The following is a 20,808-nucleotide window of genomic DNA, read 5'->3' as shown; positions in this document are numbered from 1 at the left end:
GAAAATGATATTATCCGTGTATATACACAACAATAATATATATATATATATATACACCAAAGTTTAAAAAATAGAATAATAAAATCAATATATATATATGTGTACTATTATAATGTAGTTTCGTTTTATAGTAAAAAATAATAATAATTAAATTATTTTTAATTAATAAAATTTAATTATTACCAAATAATTTTTTATTAATTTATTAATATTTTATTAAATTCAATTATAATAATTCTACTATCGTAATATCATCGAATCTAAACGTGAAACTTACGGACGAAGATTTTCGTGTTCTCCGATAATGGCATATGTATTGTGTTTCGTACATTTTATTGACAATTTTGATACCGATAATAATCATTTCAATTATTATTGATCAAGAAAGTCGTATAATTATGACATTATATATATATATATATATGTATACATTACATATACTAGCAAAAAAGTCTTTCTCCAATAATTTCCATTATGCATTTTCTTATTTTAATTCATGAATTTTCTTATTTATTTTCTAGAAAAAAAAAAAACGAGAGAGGAGATAATAAGATCAAAAAGGATCCTCGTGACATTCGTTTGATGAAATGAGATCAGGAGTTGAATGATGATGATGATGATGATATAGTGATTATATATATATATATATGTATATGTGTGTGTGTGTGTATATATGAGAGTGGGCATCAATTTTTATTTTTATTTTTTACATACAAACAGGGCATTTAATTTAACAGTTTGCTAAACACGCACCAAATCATATATAAATTAATAATATTTTTTCAATATATAACTATTTATATGTAAGTATGTCACCTAACGCATGCTTATATGGCATGCTATAATCTTATTATATATATAAATTGTTGTCCGTTATTAAACATAAAATATGTATATATATATATATACACACACCCACACACGGGAAGAATATAACGACCTAGCTACTATAGGTACAAACAACAATTAAAATAAATGATGAAGCAATAATCATACACTTCACTTATCTCCATGAACTATATGTATATATATATATATATATGTATACACAAATTTATACATTATATATATGCCGGAGTAATATAACAAATATGGCAAAAAACTTATGTCCGTTTCCTTCAACGGAGAATCTTGTTTGAGAGTGTTAATTAATTATATACATATATATATATATACTTGTGTATTACATCCGTAAGTTGACTAATTAATTATTCATTATAGTAATAATAATAAAATAATCATATTTTAATTTACTATAATTAAGTTTAATTAAAATTTAACGAATGTATTATATTTTTTTAATTAATTAAAAACTCGAAATAATTTTTTTTTATTTTAAAAAAAAAAAAACACATCATAGTGACTAAATTATAACTATAAACAATATAATTTAAATTGTAATTAAGTGATTATATTTTAATTTTTAATTATTATAGTTGGTTGAAATTCATAGGCAACATATATGTAATTAGAAAGGTTATTTAATTATTAATTAAGTTGTAATTAAAAATAAAATAATTTGGATTAGGTATATATCAAGAACACATCCCTTAAAGTAAAATAATTTTATATTTGTGTTAATTTTGATATTGTCTTAAAGCCATTCAAGTAGCTGAGGATTTCCACCAACTCCTTCAATTGGCTGAAACGACATTTCCTCCACCCACGTGAAAACGACAACGTATTAAGTTGAAATTATAATAGATGTCTGAAAATGACATTAATAATTAATTAAAAATAAAGTTTTTATTAATCTAAAACTAGTTATTAATTAAATCAAGTATGTGAAAATTAATGATATATATTAACAAGTCAATTCTTCATTTTCTTTTAAATAATAATAATTTTATATTCAATAATATATATTTATATATAAATTATCTCTTTATCTATATAATATATAAATTATTTTAAATATATTAAAATAAAAATAATATAAGTAATAGTTATCTTTTTATTTAATTACAATTTGATATAATAATATACAGCAATTATTCATTATATATTTTTTTTTTTGCATACCTTTTTCATACATTATTTTTTTCTAAAATGAATGTATAATAATTTAATTTTTATATAATTTTATTCGCGTAAAATAATAATTATATTTTATTTTATATAACTATGGAAATTATATTTTGATTACATGACAAAAAGTCTAGTTTTGTTTAATTAAATTAACTAATTGTTTAAAAAAACAAGATTAATTAGACTAATTAGGATGATAATGATTGAGCACCTAAGTGATCAGATTCAATGTTCTTGTTCCTCTTGGACAATTGAAATGTTATAAACTCATACACCATAAATATTCTTTTGGTTGACTTTCAAAACTAAGCATTGGGTCAACCAAGTAGAGAACTATACACACACACACATGTATGTATATATATATATATATATATATATATATATGAGAGTTTTCAATTTTAGGTAGATTAATTAATGTTATTAAAATATTAATTATGCAATTTACTTGCTGGTATATATATATATATATATTATACAATTAATACTTATAAGTTATTGAATATGTATTGTCAAATGGGTTTAATTTTAATTTGATATCGTGCCATCAACATCATGAAAATATTGTAACAATAAATTAATTACATGTCAAATTTAGTTAATAGTTTGAATCCAATTAAATTTTCAAGTAATATTCAAGATTTTATAGTTAATTCGAGTGCTTTTGACTTATGAAAATAATAATTAATTAATTATTAAAAAAAATGGCATAAAATACCCATTACAATTAGTTAATTAATTAAATTAATTATCTCAAAATTTAATTAATTTGGTACACATTTATGTTGCTAAATACGTTTTAGGATTTATCTCGTGATATTAATCTTCCGTTTGGGTAAAATCTTGATTTTTCGTGGTTATTACTTATTAATTAATTGGATAATTGTAAAGATAAATTACTTTCAATGGGTCAAAAATGAAATTAGGGCACGCCCGTGTCCTATATCTCTATCTATTTGTCGAATAAGGCAAGCTTTGTTACTTTGGACTACCCCATAAATGTCCCATCTTGCCTCTGCTTAAAGAGATGGGTAGGGGGCATTAAATGCATAAATTATTCATATTATAAATGACAAAATTAATTGTAACTATAAGTTTAAATTTAACTTTACTTTATATGATTTTATAATATAAAAATTTATGTTTAATTTAAATTATGTTTACGTTGGCAAAAAAAAAAATTAAAATTAAAATTTTGTATCGTAATTTATTTATAAATTCAATTACGGAAAAAAAAAATCAATAATACTATACAAATAATTTATAAAACGAGACTATATTAATTTTTATATATTATTTTGAACAATATATACTAAATATTATAATTATATATTAATATTAATTTGAAATATTTATCGATTTCTTCATATGTATATATATGTGTGTGTGTGTGTGTATTCAATTTATGATTTGTTGATTTATATTAAAATTATATATATATAATATAAAAAATTTATTTTTGATTTTAAGAAATTGGGCCCTTAATTTGTGGAGAGTGGGGGCCCATTATGGGCCTTAATAATTCCACCCTCATAAAGGGTGTGGGGTCCACACAGGTTTCTTTTAAGGTTTCCAAAAATAGTAAAACTTGATCTACAACTGATATGATTTATTTATTTAATTTATTTATTTATTTATTTATTTATAAATTTATTATTTAAATTTTAAATTTTAATTTCTGTTTCTTCAGCTGTCAACCGCATTGATTTCGGTTTCGGCTTTGACTGCAACCAAACAGCCCCCCATTCAATTCATCCGCCCATCGCCCAAAACGGAATCGCTTTTGGCTTCTTCCTATTCTTGCCGTTATTCTCAAAACGGCCGCGTTTTCACACCTCACCTCCTCCAATACGACGAGTCTTGTAATTATGATGACTTTTACCAACAAGCGTATAATTCATCGATTGACGAAAGAACACAAGTTATTGATTTGAGAAAAGAAATTTTGAATCAAAACAAAAAATTTTTTACAACGTTTCAAATGTTCATCCAATTATACCCGCAAACTTTAAATTCATGTTCATACGAGATCTATTAATAATGCTAAGCGATTTCGAATCTATGGGATTTTCCCATTCTCTCCTTCGATCGACATACCTCGTATTTCGTCTGAAAAAGAATTAATCGGGTCGTCAATAATTTGTATCTAGATACTTACTAACAAAATGGGCGAATGAAATTATCTAACAAATTTTTTTTATTAATTACAAATTATTTTCAATTTTTCAAACAAATAAGTCGTAACGAAATATGGTTATAAATATATTCAACGCATAGTACTCGTGACATATATGATCTTATAAAATAAAGACTAGACTTGCATATTTTTCCTAGTCAAAATTTCGAGAAAGACAAATGGTTGAGAATTTATGTAGTATATGACATATAGTTTTCGGAAATAAACACGTTTTTTTGTTATATATATATGTATTTTATGTATTGACTAATTATGACTAATTTGAATTTATAAGTTATGAAATATGACGAAGACAAATTTGGCTTCATAAATTTCATAATCTTTCTCTCCCAACGTGTTTTGATGCATATAAATTGTAAGCGATGAAATATATTTTTATAATAATTATTTATGAAAAAATATTAATAATTAAATTATGACAAAAAAAAGTTAGGAATTATAATTATAACACGTGTTGAATTTTACGGATTAATTTAATAATTTATTTAAATTTTAATTGATATAACAAAAAATAAATTTTAAACATATTAATATTTAAAAAAATTTATTTTTAACTTAATTTATGACAAAAAATGTAACAATTTAAAATTTGCAAGAAGAATAACTTAATTTATACATAATTTTGATATAAAAATAATTAATAAGTAATTTTATTAAAAATATTGATAATGGGTATTGGAAAAGGCCCACTGATAATTCATTATATTTGGGCCTTTAAATTATAAATATTAAAATAATATGACCCTTCCAAATATATATATATATAAATTATTTTATATAGAAATAAAATATATACGAATAGAAAAATAAATTGTTCGTATTTCATGAAATTTCTAAATACATTAGACGAAGATGAAAGAGGAAGTGACTGGTAAATTTTGTATTTCTTAATATATATATTTTATATTTTCACTCGGGTCTTTATATGTAAGGACTAGAAGGTAGAAAGAATAGAAAAAAAAATAAAAAAAAAAAAAATAATAATAATAATAATAAAAACGACGTCGTTTTAGAGAAGGGAAAAACGACGTCGTTTTGAAAGAAAGAAAAACGACGTCGTTTTGGGATGTAGGAAAACGATGTCGTTTTGGGGTAGGCTGGCAGAGTATAAAAGGAGGTCGGAAAAGGGAGAAAGGGAAAAGAAAAAAAAAAAAGAAAGAAAAGGAAAAAGAGAAAAAGAGAAAAGGAGGGAAGGAGGAGAGCGGAGACGAAGAAGAAGAGGAAAGTTCCAGAAGGAGAGAGGAGAGAGTCGGGGCGGAGGGGAGCGAGAAGGGAGAGGGAAGGAGGCCGTGGACGGACGACGCGACCGGCAGGAAGAAGGAGGATGGAAACGGGAGGTACGGTGAAAATTTGAGTTGTTTGGTGTGGTGTGTGTGTGTAGAGAAATTTGGTTGCAGGTTGCGGCGTCGGCAATGGCGCGACGGAGTGGAACAGTGAAGGTAGGCCGTAAGCGTGGGGTTGTCCCGCGCGCTCACGGAGGTGATCGGGGAAGGAAGGGAAAGTATGGCGGTGTTGGAGGCGTGTGGGGGGGGGCCGGGGGGAAGGATGGGGGTGGTACGGGTAGAACAGAGTGAGGAGGATGTGAGAGAACAATCTAGGGGGCGCGGGTGGGATAAAAAACTCGAGAGGACAGAAGAGGTGTGTGTGTGGTGTGTGCGTGGGTGGGGATGTGGAGGGAGCCGTTAATAGGCGGTGATGTGTTTCCCCGAAATGCACGGTGGTGAGGGCGTGTATGTGGCGTGAAACGGTGCAAGCTGAGAGGTTAATCGCCCTAGGTAGGCAAAAGTGTATAGGAACCGGGAGGAGGCAGGAGGATGGGGGAGGTAGTGGGTAGGGGGCAGTGGGAGAGGGAAGGGAGCTGGAAGGTACGGCAGAGGGGACTAGGAAGCAGGATTTGAGGGGGATTGGATGGGAGAAGAAGAGTAATGTGGTCAGTAGGAGTTAGTAAGTTAGAATGCTTGGGACTAGCATGGTATAAGGGGAGATTTGGAGACCGTTGGTAGGGGCGGGCTGAGTTGCCGATGTTGGTGGAGCAGGGAGGGGATATGTATGTGAGTGTGGCCTAGCAAGGCCGAGAGGGGTAGAAGGGTGCATGATTCACGGAAGGTGGTGACGGGAGGTGGAAGTGTTTGTGTGTGTGCGTGGCCCAACGAGGTCGAGAGATGGAGGAGTGAGTATGAGTCGCCGATGTTGGTGACGCGAGAGGATGGTCTTTGTGTGTGTGTGTGGCCTCTTTAGGTCGAGAGGTGGAGGAGTGAGTATGAGTCGCCGATGTTGGTGACGCGAGACGATGGTATTTGTGTGTGTGTGTGGCCTCTTTAGGTCGAGAGGTGGAGGAGTGAGTGTGAGTCGCCGATGTTGGTGACGCGGAATAATGGTGTGTGGGTGTGTGCGTGGCCTATTAGGTCGAGAGGTGGAGATATAGATGTGAGTCGCCGATATTGGTGACGTGGAATGAAGGTGGTTGGGTGTGTGTGTGTGTGTGGCCTCGTGGAGGTCGGGAGATGGGGGAAGAGTGTATGAGTCGCCGATGTTGGTGACGAGAGTTAGTGGATGATTGTTGGGTGGGGGGGGGTTGTTTGGCCGTGCTATTGCCTTGGAATGGGACCTTGATAATTAGTGTAGGGAGAGGGTTATGAGTTGTTGGGGTTGGGTAGGATAAATGCATATAGACATTTCTGGAAATTCTTGTCACTGCATATCACACTTACAACTTGATTTTTATCGTATTGAGTTATGTGAACTCACTTCTCATCATTCACAGGTGGAGTAAGGACGGAATTGGGATCCGAGCGGCTGGTAACGGAGCCCCGTCGGTAGTGCCATAGGGCACGAGTTTTGTTTGTGATTTAAAGTAGTTTGAAAGGATGGTTTAGTCTGGATATTGAATATCTAGGAATGTTTGATATTGTATTACTATGTGTTGTAGAGGTGGAGATGTATGTACAATTGATTTGGAATATGGAAGGTGGATAAATTTCTCTTGTGCATGGTTGGAATAATATGGATTTCGGTATTGTGTTGTATGCGTGCTTTATCGTACACCGTTAAGAAAAAAAAAAGAACGGGGTGTCACAGTTGGTATCAGAGCAAAACTAAGTATACCTACTAACTGGTATAACTATCCTGCAGGTGTATCAAGGGAGGTGACGAAGAAAGGACGGGGCCGACCCCGTCGCGGGGCTGTCCCGGGGCTGCGGGACTCACCGGGGATTCCACAACGACCACCTGGGTGTCCCCAGGTACCACTCCCAGCATTTTACGGGCCACCCCCGTATCAAGCGGTGCCCCCTCCCACACAACCGAGGCCCGCGCCTGGCCCAGCGGTAAACCAGACGGGACTGCCTGGGGTACAACAGGAAGACTTCAACCGACTGTGTAGAGTGGTGGAGAGTCTGGCCACAGTGATCAGAGATAGAGAACTACGGGCTGAGACAGCCTCGGTCCCACAACCGGGGATTCACCAGGGTGTGGTGGACACCAGCAATATTGAGAAATATCGAAGGTTAAACCCTCCTGCTTTCAATGGGAGTACTGATCCCTTAGTGGCGGAAGACTGGATAAAGGAGACCGAAAAATTATTCGAAGTGATCACAGTGACCACTGAACAGAAGGTACAACTGGCCACATTTATGTTTAGAGGACCCGCTGAGCGTTGGTGGAAACTAAAAAGAAGAACTCTAGCTCCCCCAGTCACTTGGGAAGTATTCCTGGAAGCCTTCAATGCAGAGTATTTTCCGGATTTCTTGAGACAACGGAAGGAAATAGAGTTTGCCGAACTGAGACAAGGAAGATTGTCAGTGGTAGAATATGCTGAGAGGTACATAGAATTGGGGCGGTTCGCGCCCGAGGTGATGATGAATGAGACCAAGAAGGCTCGCAGATTTGAAAAAGGGTTACGGTCTGAACTGTATCGTCAAGTGGCTGTGTTTGCATTACCCTCATATCAGATGGTGTTAGAAAAGGCACAGTTGGTGGAAGCACTGTATAAAGAACAAGTTGAGAACAGTAAAGGGGAGTCCAGTTACAGACGTCCACCACCCCCCTCCGGCCAAATAGAGAAAAGGCAGAGGATAGCACCGGATTTTGCCCCGAGTCAGCAGGTATCCCGGAGTAAACCAAATTGCACCCAATGTGGTAGAAATCATGGGGATCGACCATGTATGAGCGGCGGGCGGGGCTGTTATCGGTGCGGAAACACTCAACATTTTGTGCGTGATTGCCCGTTGCCGAAGGAGCCGGGTAGACCGTGGGTTCAAGGACGGGTGTTCGCCATCACAGCGCCAGAGGCGGCCGCCACTTCCGAAATAATACAAGGTATACTTTACATTTCAGATATTCCTGCTAAAGTACTAATTGACCCTGGTGCCACACATTCATTTGTATCGCCTATGTTTGCATCTAGGATAGGTATAGAACCTCGAGTGTTAGATCGAGTGTTAGTCATATCTACGCCAACTAATGGCCCTTTATGTACGGATGTGATGTTCGATTCTTGTGAGGTAGATGTAGAGGGGAGGAAGTTAAAAGTGGATCTAATTTTGTTAGACATTAAGGATTTTGATGTAATACTGGGGATGGATTGGCTTGCGGCCCAACGTGCCCATGTAGACTGTTTCCGTAAGAGGGTAGTGTTTAAGATGCCTAACGAAGAACCTTTTTCTGTATGGAAAGAAAAATCTCAATGAATGAATGAGTGTTATATTAAAATGTGCTAGCGAGAATATGTATATGGATTATAATTTTGTCTACGTTTGATAGGTAACGAGGGTAAGAGACTTACACTCCGAGAGATACCAGTGGTAAGAGATTTTCCAGACGTTTTTCCAGACGACCTTCCGGGATTACCACCCAATAGAGAGGTCGAATTCGCCATCGAACTCCAGCCCGGCACCCAACCAATCTCTAAGACCCCATACAGGATGGCGAGATCAGAACTAATGGAGTTAAGTAGACAGTTACAAGAGTTACTGGATAAGAAATTTATAAGGCCGAGCGTATCACCGTGGGGAGCCCCAGTACTGTTTGTTAAGAAGAAGGATGGATCCATGCGAATGTGTATTGATTATAGAGACCTGAATCAAGTGACAATAAAGAATAGGTATCCGTTACCTAGGATCGACGACTTATTTGATCAATTGCAAGGGGCACAAGTGTTTTCAAAAATAGATTTGCGTTCGGGGTATCATCAGCTACGGGTAAGAGCCGAAGACATTGCCAAGACAGCATTCCGCACCAGGTATGGTCACTATGAATTTTTAGTGATGCCTTTTGGACTAACGAATGCGCCTGCAGTGTTTATGGATTTGATGAATCGGGTGTTCCGACCCCTGTTGGATCGCTATGTCATTGTCTTCATAGATGACATATTAATTTACTCAAGAGATTTGGGAGAACATGCAGAACATCTGACTACGGTGCTGGGGATGCTTTGAAAAGCTAAACTGTATGCGAAACTTAGTAAGTGCGAGTTCTGGTTGGATCAAATTACCTTCTTGGGACATATTGTGTCGAGAGATGGGGTATTAGTAGACCCAATGAAAATAGAAGCGGTGGTAAAGTGGGAAAGACCAAAGACTGTCACAGAGATCAGGAGTTTTCTGGGCTTAGCAGGATATTACCGTCGGTTTGTGCGGGGGTTTTCTAGTGTTGCAGCACCTCTTACCAAGCTGACAAAGAAGAATGTGGAGTTCGAATGGGATGAAAAGTGTGAGAGTAGCTTTCAGGAATTGAAACATAGACTGACTACTACGCCAATATTGGCCATCCCATCGGGGGAGGGTAATTTTGCAGTATATAGCGATGCATCTCATGTTGGGTTAGGCTGTGTATTAATGCAACAAGGGAAGGTTATAGCGTACGGGTCGCGACAATTGAGGACACATGAAAAGAACTATCCGACACACGATTTGGAACTAGCTGCAGTGGTCTATGCTTTAAAACTGTGGCGACATTACTTATACGGGGAAACATTTGAAATTTACACAGATCATAAAAGTTTACAGTACTTGTTCACGCAGCGGGAATTGAATATGCGACAGAGGAGATGGATGGATCTGTTGAAAGATTTTGACTGCAGAATTAAGTACTACCCGGGACGGGGAAACGTCGTAGCAGATGCACTCAGCCGTAAGAGTACTGGGGTGTTATCTCATTTGATGGTGTCGGAGTGGGGTATACGGGAAGCCATGCAACGATTGGATATTCAAGAGGGGAACAATGGCAGATATGTGGCTAGTTTGAGGGCACAACCTACTTTGGTTCAGAAAATAAGAGAGGGACAATTGGGGGACACTGAGATACAGAGGATCCGGGAGGGAGTAGAATAGGGTACAGTGGGAGATTTTGGGTTGGGGAACGATGGGATACTCAGATTTCAAACCAGAATGTGCGTTCCCAGTGATCGTACACTCAGAGAAGAGATACTCAGTGAGGCTCATGACACCAAACTTGCTATACACCCGGGAAGTACTAAGATGTACAAAAATTTGCAGAAGAGCTTCTGGTGGAGGGGCATGAAGAGGGATGTGGCCGAGTATGTGTTAAAGTGTTTGGTATGCCAACAAGTCAAGGCGGAACACCAGCGGCCTGGGGGGTTGTTACAACCCTTACCTATACCCGCGTGGAAGTGGGAACATGTCTCTATGGACTTTGTGACCGGGTTGCCAGGTAATCGTAAGAAACATGATAGTATTTGGGTGGTGGTTGATCGTCTAACTAAATCTTCCCACTTCTTGGCAATGAAAGTGACCGATCCAGTAGAACGGTTAGCGAGACTGTATATCAGAGAGGTAGTGAGATTACACGGCATTCCTGTGACAATTGTCTCCGACCGGGATCCCCGATTTACTTCCAGATTTTGGAGAGGGTTGCAACAGGCTTTGGGTACTAAATTGAGCTTCAGCACAGCTTTTCACCCACAAACGGACGGACAAACGGAGAGGACGATACAAGTGTTGGAAGATATGTTGAGAGCCTGTGTCATCGACACGGGAGGAGATTGGGAAGACATACTACCCTTAATAGAATTTGCATACAATAATAGTTATCACACCAGTATCGGCATGACTCCTTATGAAGCTCTGTATGGTCGACCCTGTAGGTCGCCGGTGTGTTGGAGCGAGGTGGGGGAAAGACAATTGTTGGGGCCGGAGATGGTAGAGGAAACCACAGCTAAGGTGCGGATGATACGACATAATTTACAAGCTGCCCAGAGTAGACAGAAGGGGTACGCAGACAATCGTAGGAGAGAGTTAAGCTTTGAAGTAGGGGATCATGTGTTCCTGAAAGTTTCTCCCATGAAAGGGTTATTGAGGTTTGGAAAGAAAGGGAAATTAAGTCCCCGGTTCATAGGGCCGTTTGAGATTTTGGAAAAAGTGGGGGTGGTTGCGTATAGGGTAGCGCTTCCTCCTCGGTACAGTGGGGTTCACAACGTATTTCACGTATCACTACTACGAAAATACCGTCCGGATCCCAACCACATTCTAAGGTATGAATCGTTGCCATTGGAGAAGGACTTGTCTTATGAGGAGGAGCCAATCCAAGTTCTCGAACGACAAGAAAGGAAGTTGAGGAGCAGGGTGATACCTATGGTGAAGATACAGTGGAGACATCATGCCAAGGAAGGGGCAACCTGGGAACGGGAAGACGAAATGAGACGAAATTATCCAGAATTGTTTGGAGGTAAGGTAACCAAATTTGAGGGACCAAATTTTTTTTTTAGGGGGGAAGTGTTGTAAGGACTAGAAGGTAGAAAGAATAGAAAAAAAAATAAAAAAAAAAAAATAATAATAATAATAATAAAAACGACGTCGTTTTAGAGAAGGGAAAAACGACGTCGTTTTGAAAGAAAGAAAAACGACGTCGTTTTGGGATGTAGGAAAACGATGTCGTTTTGGGGTAGGCTGGCAGAGTATAAAAGGAGGTCGGAAAAGGGAGAAAGGGAAAAGAAAAAAAAAAAAGAAAGAAAAGGAAAAAGAGAAAAAGAGAAAAGGAGGGAAGGAGGAGAGCGGAGACGAAGAAGAAGAGGAAAGTTCCAGAAGGAGAGAGGAGAGAGTCGGGGCGGAGGGGAGCGAGAAGGGAGAGGGAAGGAGGCCGTGGACGGACGACGCGACCGGCAGGAAGAAGGAGGATGGAAACGGGAGGTACGGTGAAAATTTGAGTTGTTTGGTGTGGTGTGTGTGTGTAGAGAAATTTGGTTGCAGGTTGCGGCGTCGGCAATGGCGCGACGGAGTGGAACAGTGAAGGTAGGCCGTAAGCGTGGGGTTGTCCCGCGCGCTCACGGAGGTGATCGGGGAAGGAAGGGAAAGTATGGCGGTGTTGGAGGCGTGTGGGGGGGGGGCCGTGGGGAAGGATGGGGGTGGTACGGGTAGAACAGAGTGAGGAGGATGTGAGAGAACAATCTAGGGGGCGCGGGTGGGATAAAAAACTCGAGAGGACAGAAGAGGTGTGTGTGTGGTGTGTGCGTGGGTGGGGATGTGGAGGGAGCCGTTAATAGGCGGTGATGTGTTTCCCCGAAATGCACGGTGGTGAGGGCGTGTATGTGGCGTGAAACGGTGCAAGCTGAGAGGTTAATCGCCCTAGGTAGGCAAAAGTGTATAGGAACCGGGAGGAGGCAGGAGGATGGGGGAGGTAGTGGGTAGGGGGCAGTGGGAGAGGGAAGGGAGCTGGAAGGTACGGCAGAGGGGACTAGGAAGCAGGATTTGAGGGGGATTGGATGGGAGAAGAAGAGTAATGTGGTCAGTAGGAGTTAGTAAGTTAGAATACTTGGGACTAGCATGGTATAAGGGGAGATTTGGAGACCGTTGGTAGGGGCGGGCTGAGTTGCCGATGTTGGTGGAGCAGGGAGGGGATATGTATGTGAGTGTGGCCTAGCAAGGCCGAGAGGGGTAGAAGGGTGCATGATTCACGGAAGGTGGTGACGGGAGGTGGAAGTGTTTGTGTGTGTGCGTGGCCCAACGAGGTCGAGAGATGGAGGAGTGAGTATGAGTCGCCGATGTTGGTGACGCGAGAGGATGGTCTTTGTGTGTGTGTGTGGCCTCTTTAGGTCGAGAGGTGGAGGAGTGAGTATGAGTCGCCGATGTTGGTGACGCGAGACGATGGTATTTGTGTGTGTGTGTGGCCTCTTTAGGTCGAGAGGTGGAGGAGTGAGTGTGAGTCGCCGATGTTGGTGACGCGGAATAATGGTGTGTGGGTGTGTGCGTGGCCTATTAGGTCGAGAGGTGGAGATATAGATGTGAGTCGCCGATATTGGTGACGTGGAATGAAGGTGGTTGGGTGTGTGTGTGTGTGTGGCCTCGTGGAGGTCGGGAGATGGGGGAAGAGTGTATGAGTCGCCGATGTTGGTGACGAGAGTTAGTGGATGATTGTTGGGTGGGGGGGGGTTGTTTGGCCGTGCTATTGCCTTGGAATGGGACCTTGATAATTAGTGTAAGGAGAGGGTTATGAGTTGTTGGGGTTGGGTAGGATAAATGCATATAGACATTTCTGGAAATTCTTGTCACTGCATATCACACTTACAACTTGATTTTTATCGTATTGAGTTATGTGAACTCACTTCTCATCATTCACAGGTGGAGTAAGGACGGAATTGGGATCCGAGCGGCTGGTAACGGAGCCCCGTCGGTAGTGCCATAGGGCACGAGTTTTGTTTGTGATTTAAAGTAGTTTGAAAGGATGGTTTAGTCTGGATATTGAATATCTAGGAATGTTTGATATTGTATTACTATGTGTTGTAGAGGTGGAGATGTATGTACAATTGATTTGGAATATGGAAGGTGGATAAATTTCTCTTGTGCATGGTTGGAATAATATGGATTTCGGTATTGTGTTGTATGCGTGCTTTATCGTACACCGTTAAGAAAAAAAAAAGAACGGGGTGTCACATTATAGGTTATAAAAATTTTATTTTTTATGAGTTGAAAAATAAAAAATAAAAAAAAAATTGAACGCTTACAACAAGTATAAAATCTCATGTATCAAGTTGTAGGGTAAATAAAAAAAAATTGAATAATTTAAACAATATATATATATGTATATGTATATGTATATGTATATGTGTAAGTATATATATATAGTAAATTTTATAAGATTAGAAAATAAGGTGGGAAATCTACTTTATGGTTTAAAAGGTAGTTCCAATTGAGGAGGGTGCAATGAGAGTAATATTTATTGTATGGAAAATGCATTGATGGTCCCAAGCATCAATATACTTTTGCTTTCCTCTCTCTCTCTCTCACACACACACACACATATATATATATATATATTTGCTACACAGTTATCACTCACCGAAAACACCAGGAATATACTCTCTCTCACACACACACACATATATATATTTGCTACAGTTATCACTCACCGAAAACACCAGGAATATACTGTCACACACATACATATATATATATATATATATGTAGAGAGAGAGAGAGAGAGAGATTCTCCCCAAAAAAAAAAAATTCAATTTTAAAATTAAAATATAGTTTAATTTTTTTTAAAAAATTGGGACTGCTCCATCCTGAATTTCTTAATGCTCTACATTTAAAATTATTATTATATATAATAATATCTTTGTTATTATTTTAATTACTATTCGTGATTATTTAATTACCATTTATAATCAATTGATTAATAATGTGCCAAATCTAACAGTAAAATGATATCTAATATAATAATATCCAAACAAAATTATCAAAATTCATGATAAAAATTGAACGAAACAGTAAAAAAAAAAAGAATATTTCACTTTATGTATAAGTTAAAATTAATTTTATTTTTTAAAAAACGAGTAACTTTTAAAAATATTATTAATTGTAAATACTTTTAATTATTTAATATTTAAAATAAATAATTGTAGAAAATATTATCACTTTTAAAAAAACATAAAAATTTTATATTTATTTTTTTTTATTACGCATTCATTATTCGTAATATAATTAAAACTTGTTAGATAAAGATAACGCGTAATTTTTTAAGGCAATATATTTTTTAAAAATTAAAATTAAATTTTTTAACTCATTATAATTACTTAAATTAAAATACCCAATTGTTATAAAATATTTATTATGTCTACAAATTAAGTTATAAGTAGAGTTAGGGCAATACATAGAAAAGTTAAAAATGAAAGTAGGAAGAATGTAAGAGAAAGGGGTAGAAGAAAAAAGGGAGGTTGAATACAGGCTGTAAAGGAAGAAAAGAAGGGCAGCGGTGTTGTAAGGTCCCCCCCCCCCCAACCACAAGCCTAAGAATTTGGGAAGAAGCCACAGAATTACAATACCCAACAATTCTTCTTTTTTTTTTTTCTTTTCCTTTTTTGGGGTTTTTGGTTTGGTCTACCCAGCAGAAGTTAGGTGTCTTTTGACAGGTCTAGTCAGTCAGATTTTGCTGTTGAAAATCAGACAAGCTCCGGCATGGAAGGGGCACTTCAATCAATTCTAACTTAAATTACCTTTTTACTGATTTCAAGCCATGTCCATACACCATCTTCCCAAATCCTACTTACTTGATTTTTCTGGCTACCAAGGATGATTTCTTCATAATTTTTTAAAATGGTAAAAGAGTGTTTATAATGGGTGAGCCTCCGTTATAAAAAAATACAATCAATGCCAAATAATTTTTGACGTACTCCCATCAAACCCCACTGTCACGTGGAAGCAGAGTTTGAGTAATAGTAGAAGGTAAACAATCAAGCATGCATCTTTTACCATGACACGGTCTTGAGAGAGTGGGGGAAATAATAAGAACGCCACAATAATTGCATTTGCAGGGGGGGAGGGGGGGGCGGGGCAATCTCTGTCTGTCCCACTGTCTCCCTGGCCTGAATTTTTAAAACCAAGTTGGAATCACGAATGTGTAAAAAAATAAATAATACTGGAGAAATATGTCGCCATCCAGGAGGAATATTACAGCTTCATCTCGGAACAGATGTAACATGCATTTAACCAATCGCTTTCACCAAAATCCTATACCAACCCAAACAATAAATAAGAGAAACAAGCAGATACACTCTGCTACTCCCAGGGGGCAGCCATTAATTCCCAGCAAAACAACTCAATCCATTAAATGTATCGACAAAAATACACACACACACACATTCTAGCAATGTAATTAAAACAATAAAATTCTAGACACGAGAAAATCAAACATGACATGCTTCAAGCAGCAGTTGGAAAAAGAGAGAGAGAGAATAAAAAAAAAAAAAACAAAATCTCACTCTATGTTTTATGGCCAGATCGTGTTCGAAAGGTTGGGGGACCAAATTCCCACTAGGAAAGATCTACTAGATTATATAATTAAACATTACATGGTTTTTAGTAAAAAGTTTAAATCCGATCACACCCTACAAAATTACAAACGGAGATAAGATTGATTACAATAAACTCAAGTTTTGAAATAGAAATCCTATAAACCATTAATTAAAAGAAAATCCACAAAATCTACTACCTTCAGGCAAAGGTTACAGTTGTAACACAGCATCACACCAGCACCAAAGATCAGCCGCTTATAAAACAAATCGAACGAGCTCCATTTCTTTTGGCGTCTTCTTAGATCAGATTAAAAAGACACGAACATCCAAGGTCATTCCGCTCGAGAGTAATTACACGGATAGAATAGGTTCCACTTATAGCATGCAATCCGTTCTTGCGGGCAACCTTCTGAAGAAATTCAGGGGGACTGAAGGAAGCTTATGACGGAATCTAGGATGTCTCAACACATAAAACCCAGTGATAAGGGCCACAACCTGGAAAGGTGTAACATAAAGAACAACTGCAGCAACCAGGCAGAAAATCACAAAAAGAGCTGTTGCCCTTGGGTCACGCCAACTTAGCAACGATTGCAACCTCTCCCCTTGAGTGGCCAAATCACCAACTACAGTCTGAATCCTCCCAGCAATGCTCCTCAACCGATCATACCTCATCCTCACAATATCAGCAGGCCTAGAAGTTGGGAAGGTATCGAATTCTTCATCCAGTTCATCAACATGTACAGAATCAGCATGGGAGAGACGAGTGTCCATGTGAGGAGGATGTCTGGGTCTCCACCTATAATACCAAACTCCAATCAAGAAGAGGTAGAGGAATATCGTAGGTAAGATGAGCTCAGGGTAAAGGACCAATATTATAAACAATATGTGAATCAGTACTGTCGTGATGGGATTTTTCCAATTGCAAATCTGGTCAAACCATCTTCCTACTGCAATTAATCCACTCAGAACATTCATAATCCGAAAGAAGTTAGCCTTGCTTCTGCGCATACTCCACATGTGAGAACCCACATCCAGCATATACTCAACAACCTCTTTCCTCAATGGTGGCTCAGCCCGGCTCAGTCTCATTGAGACAATCTGAGTAGCCTGGTGCCTCAAGCTATCGAGCTGGCTAACTGTTAATGGATGAAGATAGTGCATTTTTGGCAAAAGAGGTTGTGAGTACATGTGCATCATATTAAGCAATGAAGAGCAAGTAAACCTCACAGCCAAATGAATTTCACCCATTTTCTTCACGCCATTCGGGTGTAGCACTAGCAGTGGATATGAGTGTGTATAAACCCGATCTGTCTCAAGAGTTGATAGTCGAACCCTCACCTTTCCAATCCTTGAATCCTTTGCCCCTCCAGCCTTGTCTCCCCCATGCAAGTGACAGTTATCAAATACCCCAATAGTTATGACGGTACAAGGATCAAAAACCTCCCAAGTATACTGTTCATTCCACTTGGGTGTAAAGCTATCTATGATTGTCCTGGTTCGAACCCACTTCTGTCCGTACTTTGCCACACAATAAGCATCGGTTGTTCCCCGACCATCTTTGGTCTTCATAGGCATTAATCCCTGTGCATTTAGGATTCCCAATTCCAGAACCCCTATGCTGGACTTCCAGAGCTGTTTTGCAGTTGGCCTAAGATCACTACTGTAGTGAGTGGATTCATCCAGAACATGATACCCGCCTTCCAAACAGATTCTGACGTGAATCCTGCTGGCAAACTTAATCTCTTTCTTCTTTTCTCCTTCTACAATAACATGCTTCTCAAGATTATGCCATCTGGTATTCACAGGTTTGTGATCAAACCTCCTGTCCACGTACTGCAAGGGAATTGCACATTTGCCCAAAACTTCATCCTTGTTTGGTGCAACTCTATCTTCCACACTAAGGATCAAAGGCTCCTCAAATGGCTCTGCTGCTACAAACATCAAATCTTCATTCCACATTGGATTCGGAGACCTGCTTTGAGAAATCCTGGTTCTCAAAGCCTGGTTTCCCAGTGTAGCCTTCACAAACACATCCGGATATCTACCCTTGTCACCTAACTGCAAATCCTGAGCCTCAATGATGTTAACTCTCAAATACCAAAGCTTTGGAGAAAGATAAACTTTGGACCTAAAATTTGCAAGGCCATCAGTTCCACTGACAGTAGCGGCATCTGAATGCCATGCTTCAGGGAATGCCTCATCTGCTTGAGTACCATACCAAACAGCCAACATCAACTCTCCCTTGAGCTTATCACCCTTCCTATCCTCCAGCCTGTACCACTGTGGTGCCAAAGGACTGTCTGGTGGAACCCGTTTTGGGATCTCATTCAGATCAAATACAACCCGACCCATGAAATCATCCTTCACAAAGTCCTTGTCCTTCACACTAACTTCAAGGAATGAAGCCTGGATTCTATCTTTTGAAAATGCAAACACTTGATTCCACTCAGGATTTGACTTCTTCTCAAAATATCTGGTGGTACCCTTATAGTTTCCAAGTTTAATTTCAACGTACGGATCACAACTACCTGTAACGTCTTTTCCAGGTAAATCCTTGGCCTTGACAACACGAACATAAAGATATTGCATCTGCTCAACAAGGTCATAGGTACTTGTGAGCTTGTCCCCGGAGATCTTCCCGCCTCCAAGATGGGGCTTGGTCTCCTTAAGGGAAAAGTCTTCTGGGGGAGGCCTCTGCATCTTCGGGTCCAAGTTGCAGAGACTCAAATCCTGAAATCAAACGGTAAAATGTTATTTCATAGACTAAGTAAGAAACCCGTGCTCAAATTCAAAAGTTCCCAGAAATCAAGAAGATAATATAAATTCAGTCAGCCGTTAATAAATGGAAAGACTCGGTCACCTAAATACTCGGGAACTGCTAAACAGGAAACAGAATCCAAATATTCGAAGGGTTACTAGAAAAATGGAGAGATATCTTAAATCAGTCTATGTTCGTATAATTGTACCAGAAGCCGCAAGAAGGAAAAATAAAAAATAAAAAAAAAGAAACGCGAAAATAAGGAAGTTTAATAATTGTAGACAGGGAACAAGCTTACAGGAGTATAGACAAACGGATGAATTACACAGCAATGTTCTTCACGGCCTTAGATCTGAGAACACGAACCCTGTAGAAATACAAACATGCACAAAACCAAAGGTAAGAATCATGAGCGCCATACTCGTGAGGAAAAACTACTAGATCCAAATTCAGGGAATATACAAGAGCGAATATCTTAAGCTATTATCCTCTTTGGCTACGAGAAAACGCAGGAAAATGTAAAGAAAAAGAACAATAAACCCGTAGATTTCCACTATTCCTCGACCGAACACTCTGCTTTTTACCGAATACAATTGTCTAACTCGGACGAGGCGGGTCTCTCATTTCTCTTCTTCCTGATAAACCAAACAGAAAAAAAACTAGCCACCAAAGTCTCTTTTACTTCCAAAACTTTCTCATCCACCAAAAAGAAGGTGACGACGCATCTTCCTGTAAACACAGACTTCACAAAGAGACACGTACACACGCAAATCTTCGTTCGATTTCCTTGATTTTCACCGAAACCGCAGCCATCAAGATAAAATAGAGAGTAAACCAGTAGAAAGTGAAGATAACCAGAAGACAAGGAAATAAGCACCTCAACGCATTATGCCGTAAAACTGAAGTAAAGAAAACCCTAGAAGAAGGCACCACCGCCAAACTAGAACAACAACAAAAGCAAAAACAAAAAGTTACAAACCGAAGTATAGACAGACCTGGAAGATAAACGCAGCATCAAATACAGCGTTTATCCCATGCTGATTACGTCAATGAAGCTCATTCATATGAGCAGAGACTGAGAGTTGAATTATTTTGTAAAAACTTCAAAAAAAAAAAAAAACGAAGAAGAAGATAAGAACAACACAGAGACAGAGAAAGAGAAGCACAGCCACCAGACCAGCGGGTACGCTATTTGTTGTTTTCTTTTTTCTTTTTTATTTTATTTTTCTTGCTTTCGCTTTTGCTTTATGGTTGGGATCTGATGAATCTGCGAGAATACACACAGAACCTACTCTCTCTCTCTCTCTCGTTCTCACTCACTCGCTCCCTCTCTCACTTGCCCACTTTCATTCTCTCGCGTCTCTGAACAGTCAAGCGGGGCCCACGCCTCAAGCGTGCGCGTAAACCACGGTCGGAATTCGCACGTGTTCGGACCGCTCCCTTTATTTATTTATTTATTTTTTTTTACAAACATTTATTCTACAACTTATACTCTATTATTATTTAATTAAAAAAACACTTATTTTTAAAATCACCATTTAATCTAATTAATTTACTTTAAACATTTTTATAATAAATATC

At 38.2% G+C, this 20,808-nt stretch overlaps 2 protein-coding genes across 5 annotated transcripts; one reads left to right on the top strand and one right to left on the bottom strand.

The window, feature by feature from the left end:
• Positions 1-5,176: 5,176 nt before the first annotated feature.
• LOC148252824 (uncharacterized) lies at positions 5,177-14,059 on the top strand. 2 transcript variants are annotated; one of them, XM_088209236.1, is made up of 4 exons: positions 5,177-5,562; positions 7,358-8,542; positions 8,987-9,464; positions 13,798-14,059. In XM_088209236.1, exons 1-4 carry the CDS (start codon positions 5,550-5,552, stop codon positions 13,859-13,861), a joined length of 1,740 nt encoding a protein of 579 aa, XP_088065362.1. In that variant the 5' UTR covers positions 5,177-5,549; the 3' UTR covers positions 13,862-14,059. The 2 variants fall into 2 exon arrangements, 1 of the variants encoding a protein (XP_088065362.1); XR_015813882.1 differs by lacking the exons at positions 7,358-8,542; positions 8,987-9,464; positions 13,798-14,059 and adding an exon at positions 6,990-7,251.
• A 2,423-nt stretch (positions 14,060-16,482) lies between these two features.
• LOC110811678 (Calcium-dependent lipid-binding (CaLB domain) plant phosphoribosyltransferase family protein) lies at positions 16,483-20,540 on the bottom strand. Of its 3 annotated transcripts, none has more exons than XM_088210109.1 (3): positions 20,223-20,540; positions 19,526-19,594; positions 16,483-19,199 (listed from the first exon to the last, which is right to left on the bottom strand). In XM_088210109.1, the coding sequence occupies exon 3, from the start codon at positions 19,167-19,169 to the stop codon at positions 16,845-16,847; it is 2,325 nt and encodes a 774-aa protein (XP_088066235.1). In that variant the 5' UTR covers positions 19,170-19,199; positions 19,526-19,594; positions 20,223-20,540; the 3' UTR covers positions 16,483-16,844. The 3 variants fall into 3 exon arrangements, with proteins under 3 accessions (XP_088066235.1, XP_088066236.1, XP_088066238.1); XM_088210110.1 differs by having other exon boundaries at positions 19,690-20,533; XM_088210112.1 differs by having other exon boundaries at positions 19,812-20,533.
• Between the last annotated feature and the right edge of the window lie 268 nt (positions 20,541-20,808).

The sequence above is a fragment of the Carica papaya genome, chromosome 8, assembly GCF_054855325.1.
Source record: "Carica papaya isolate Zhongbai chromosome 8, ASM5485532v1, whole genome shotgun sequence".
Taxonomy (NCBI): Eukaryota; Viridiplantae; Streptophyta; class Magnoliopsida; order Brassicales; family Caricaceae; genus Carica; species Carica papaya.
The sequence above is the reverse complement of the archived record's forward strand: the minus strand, read 5'-3'. Positions and strand labels throughout refer to the sequence as shown.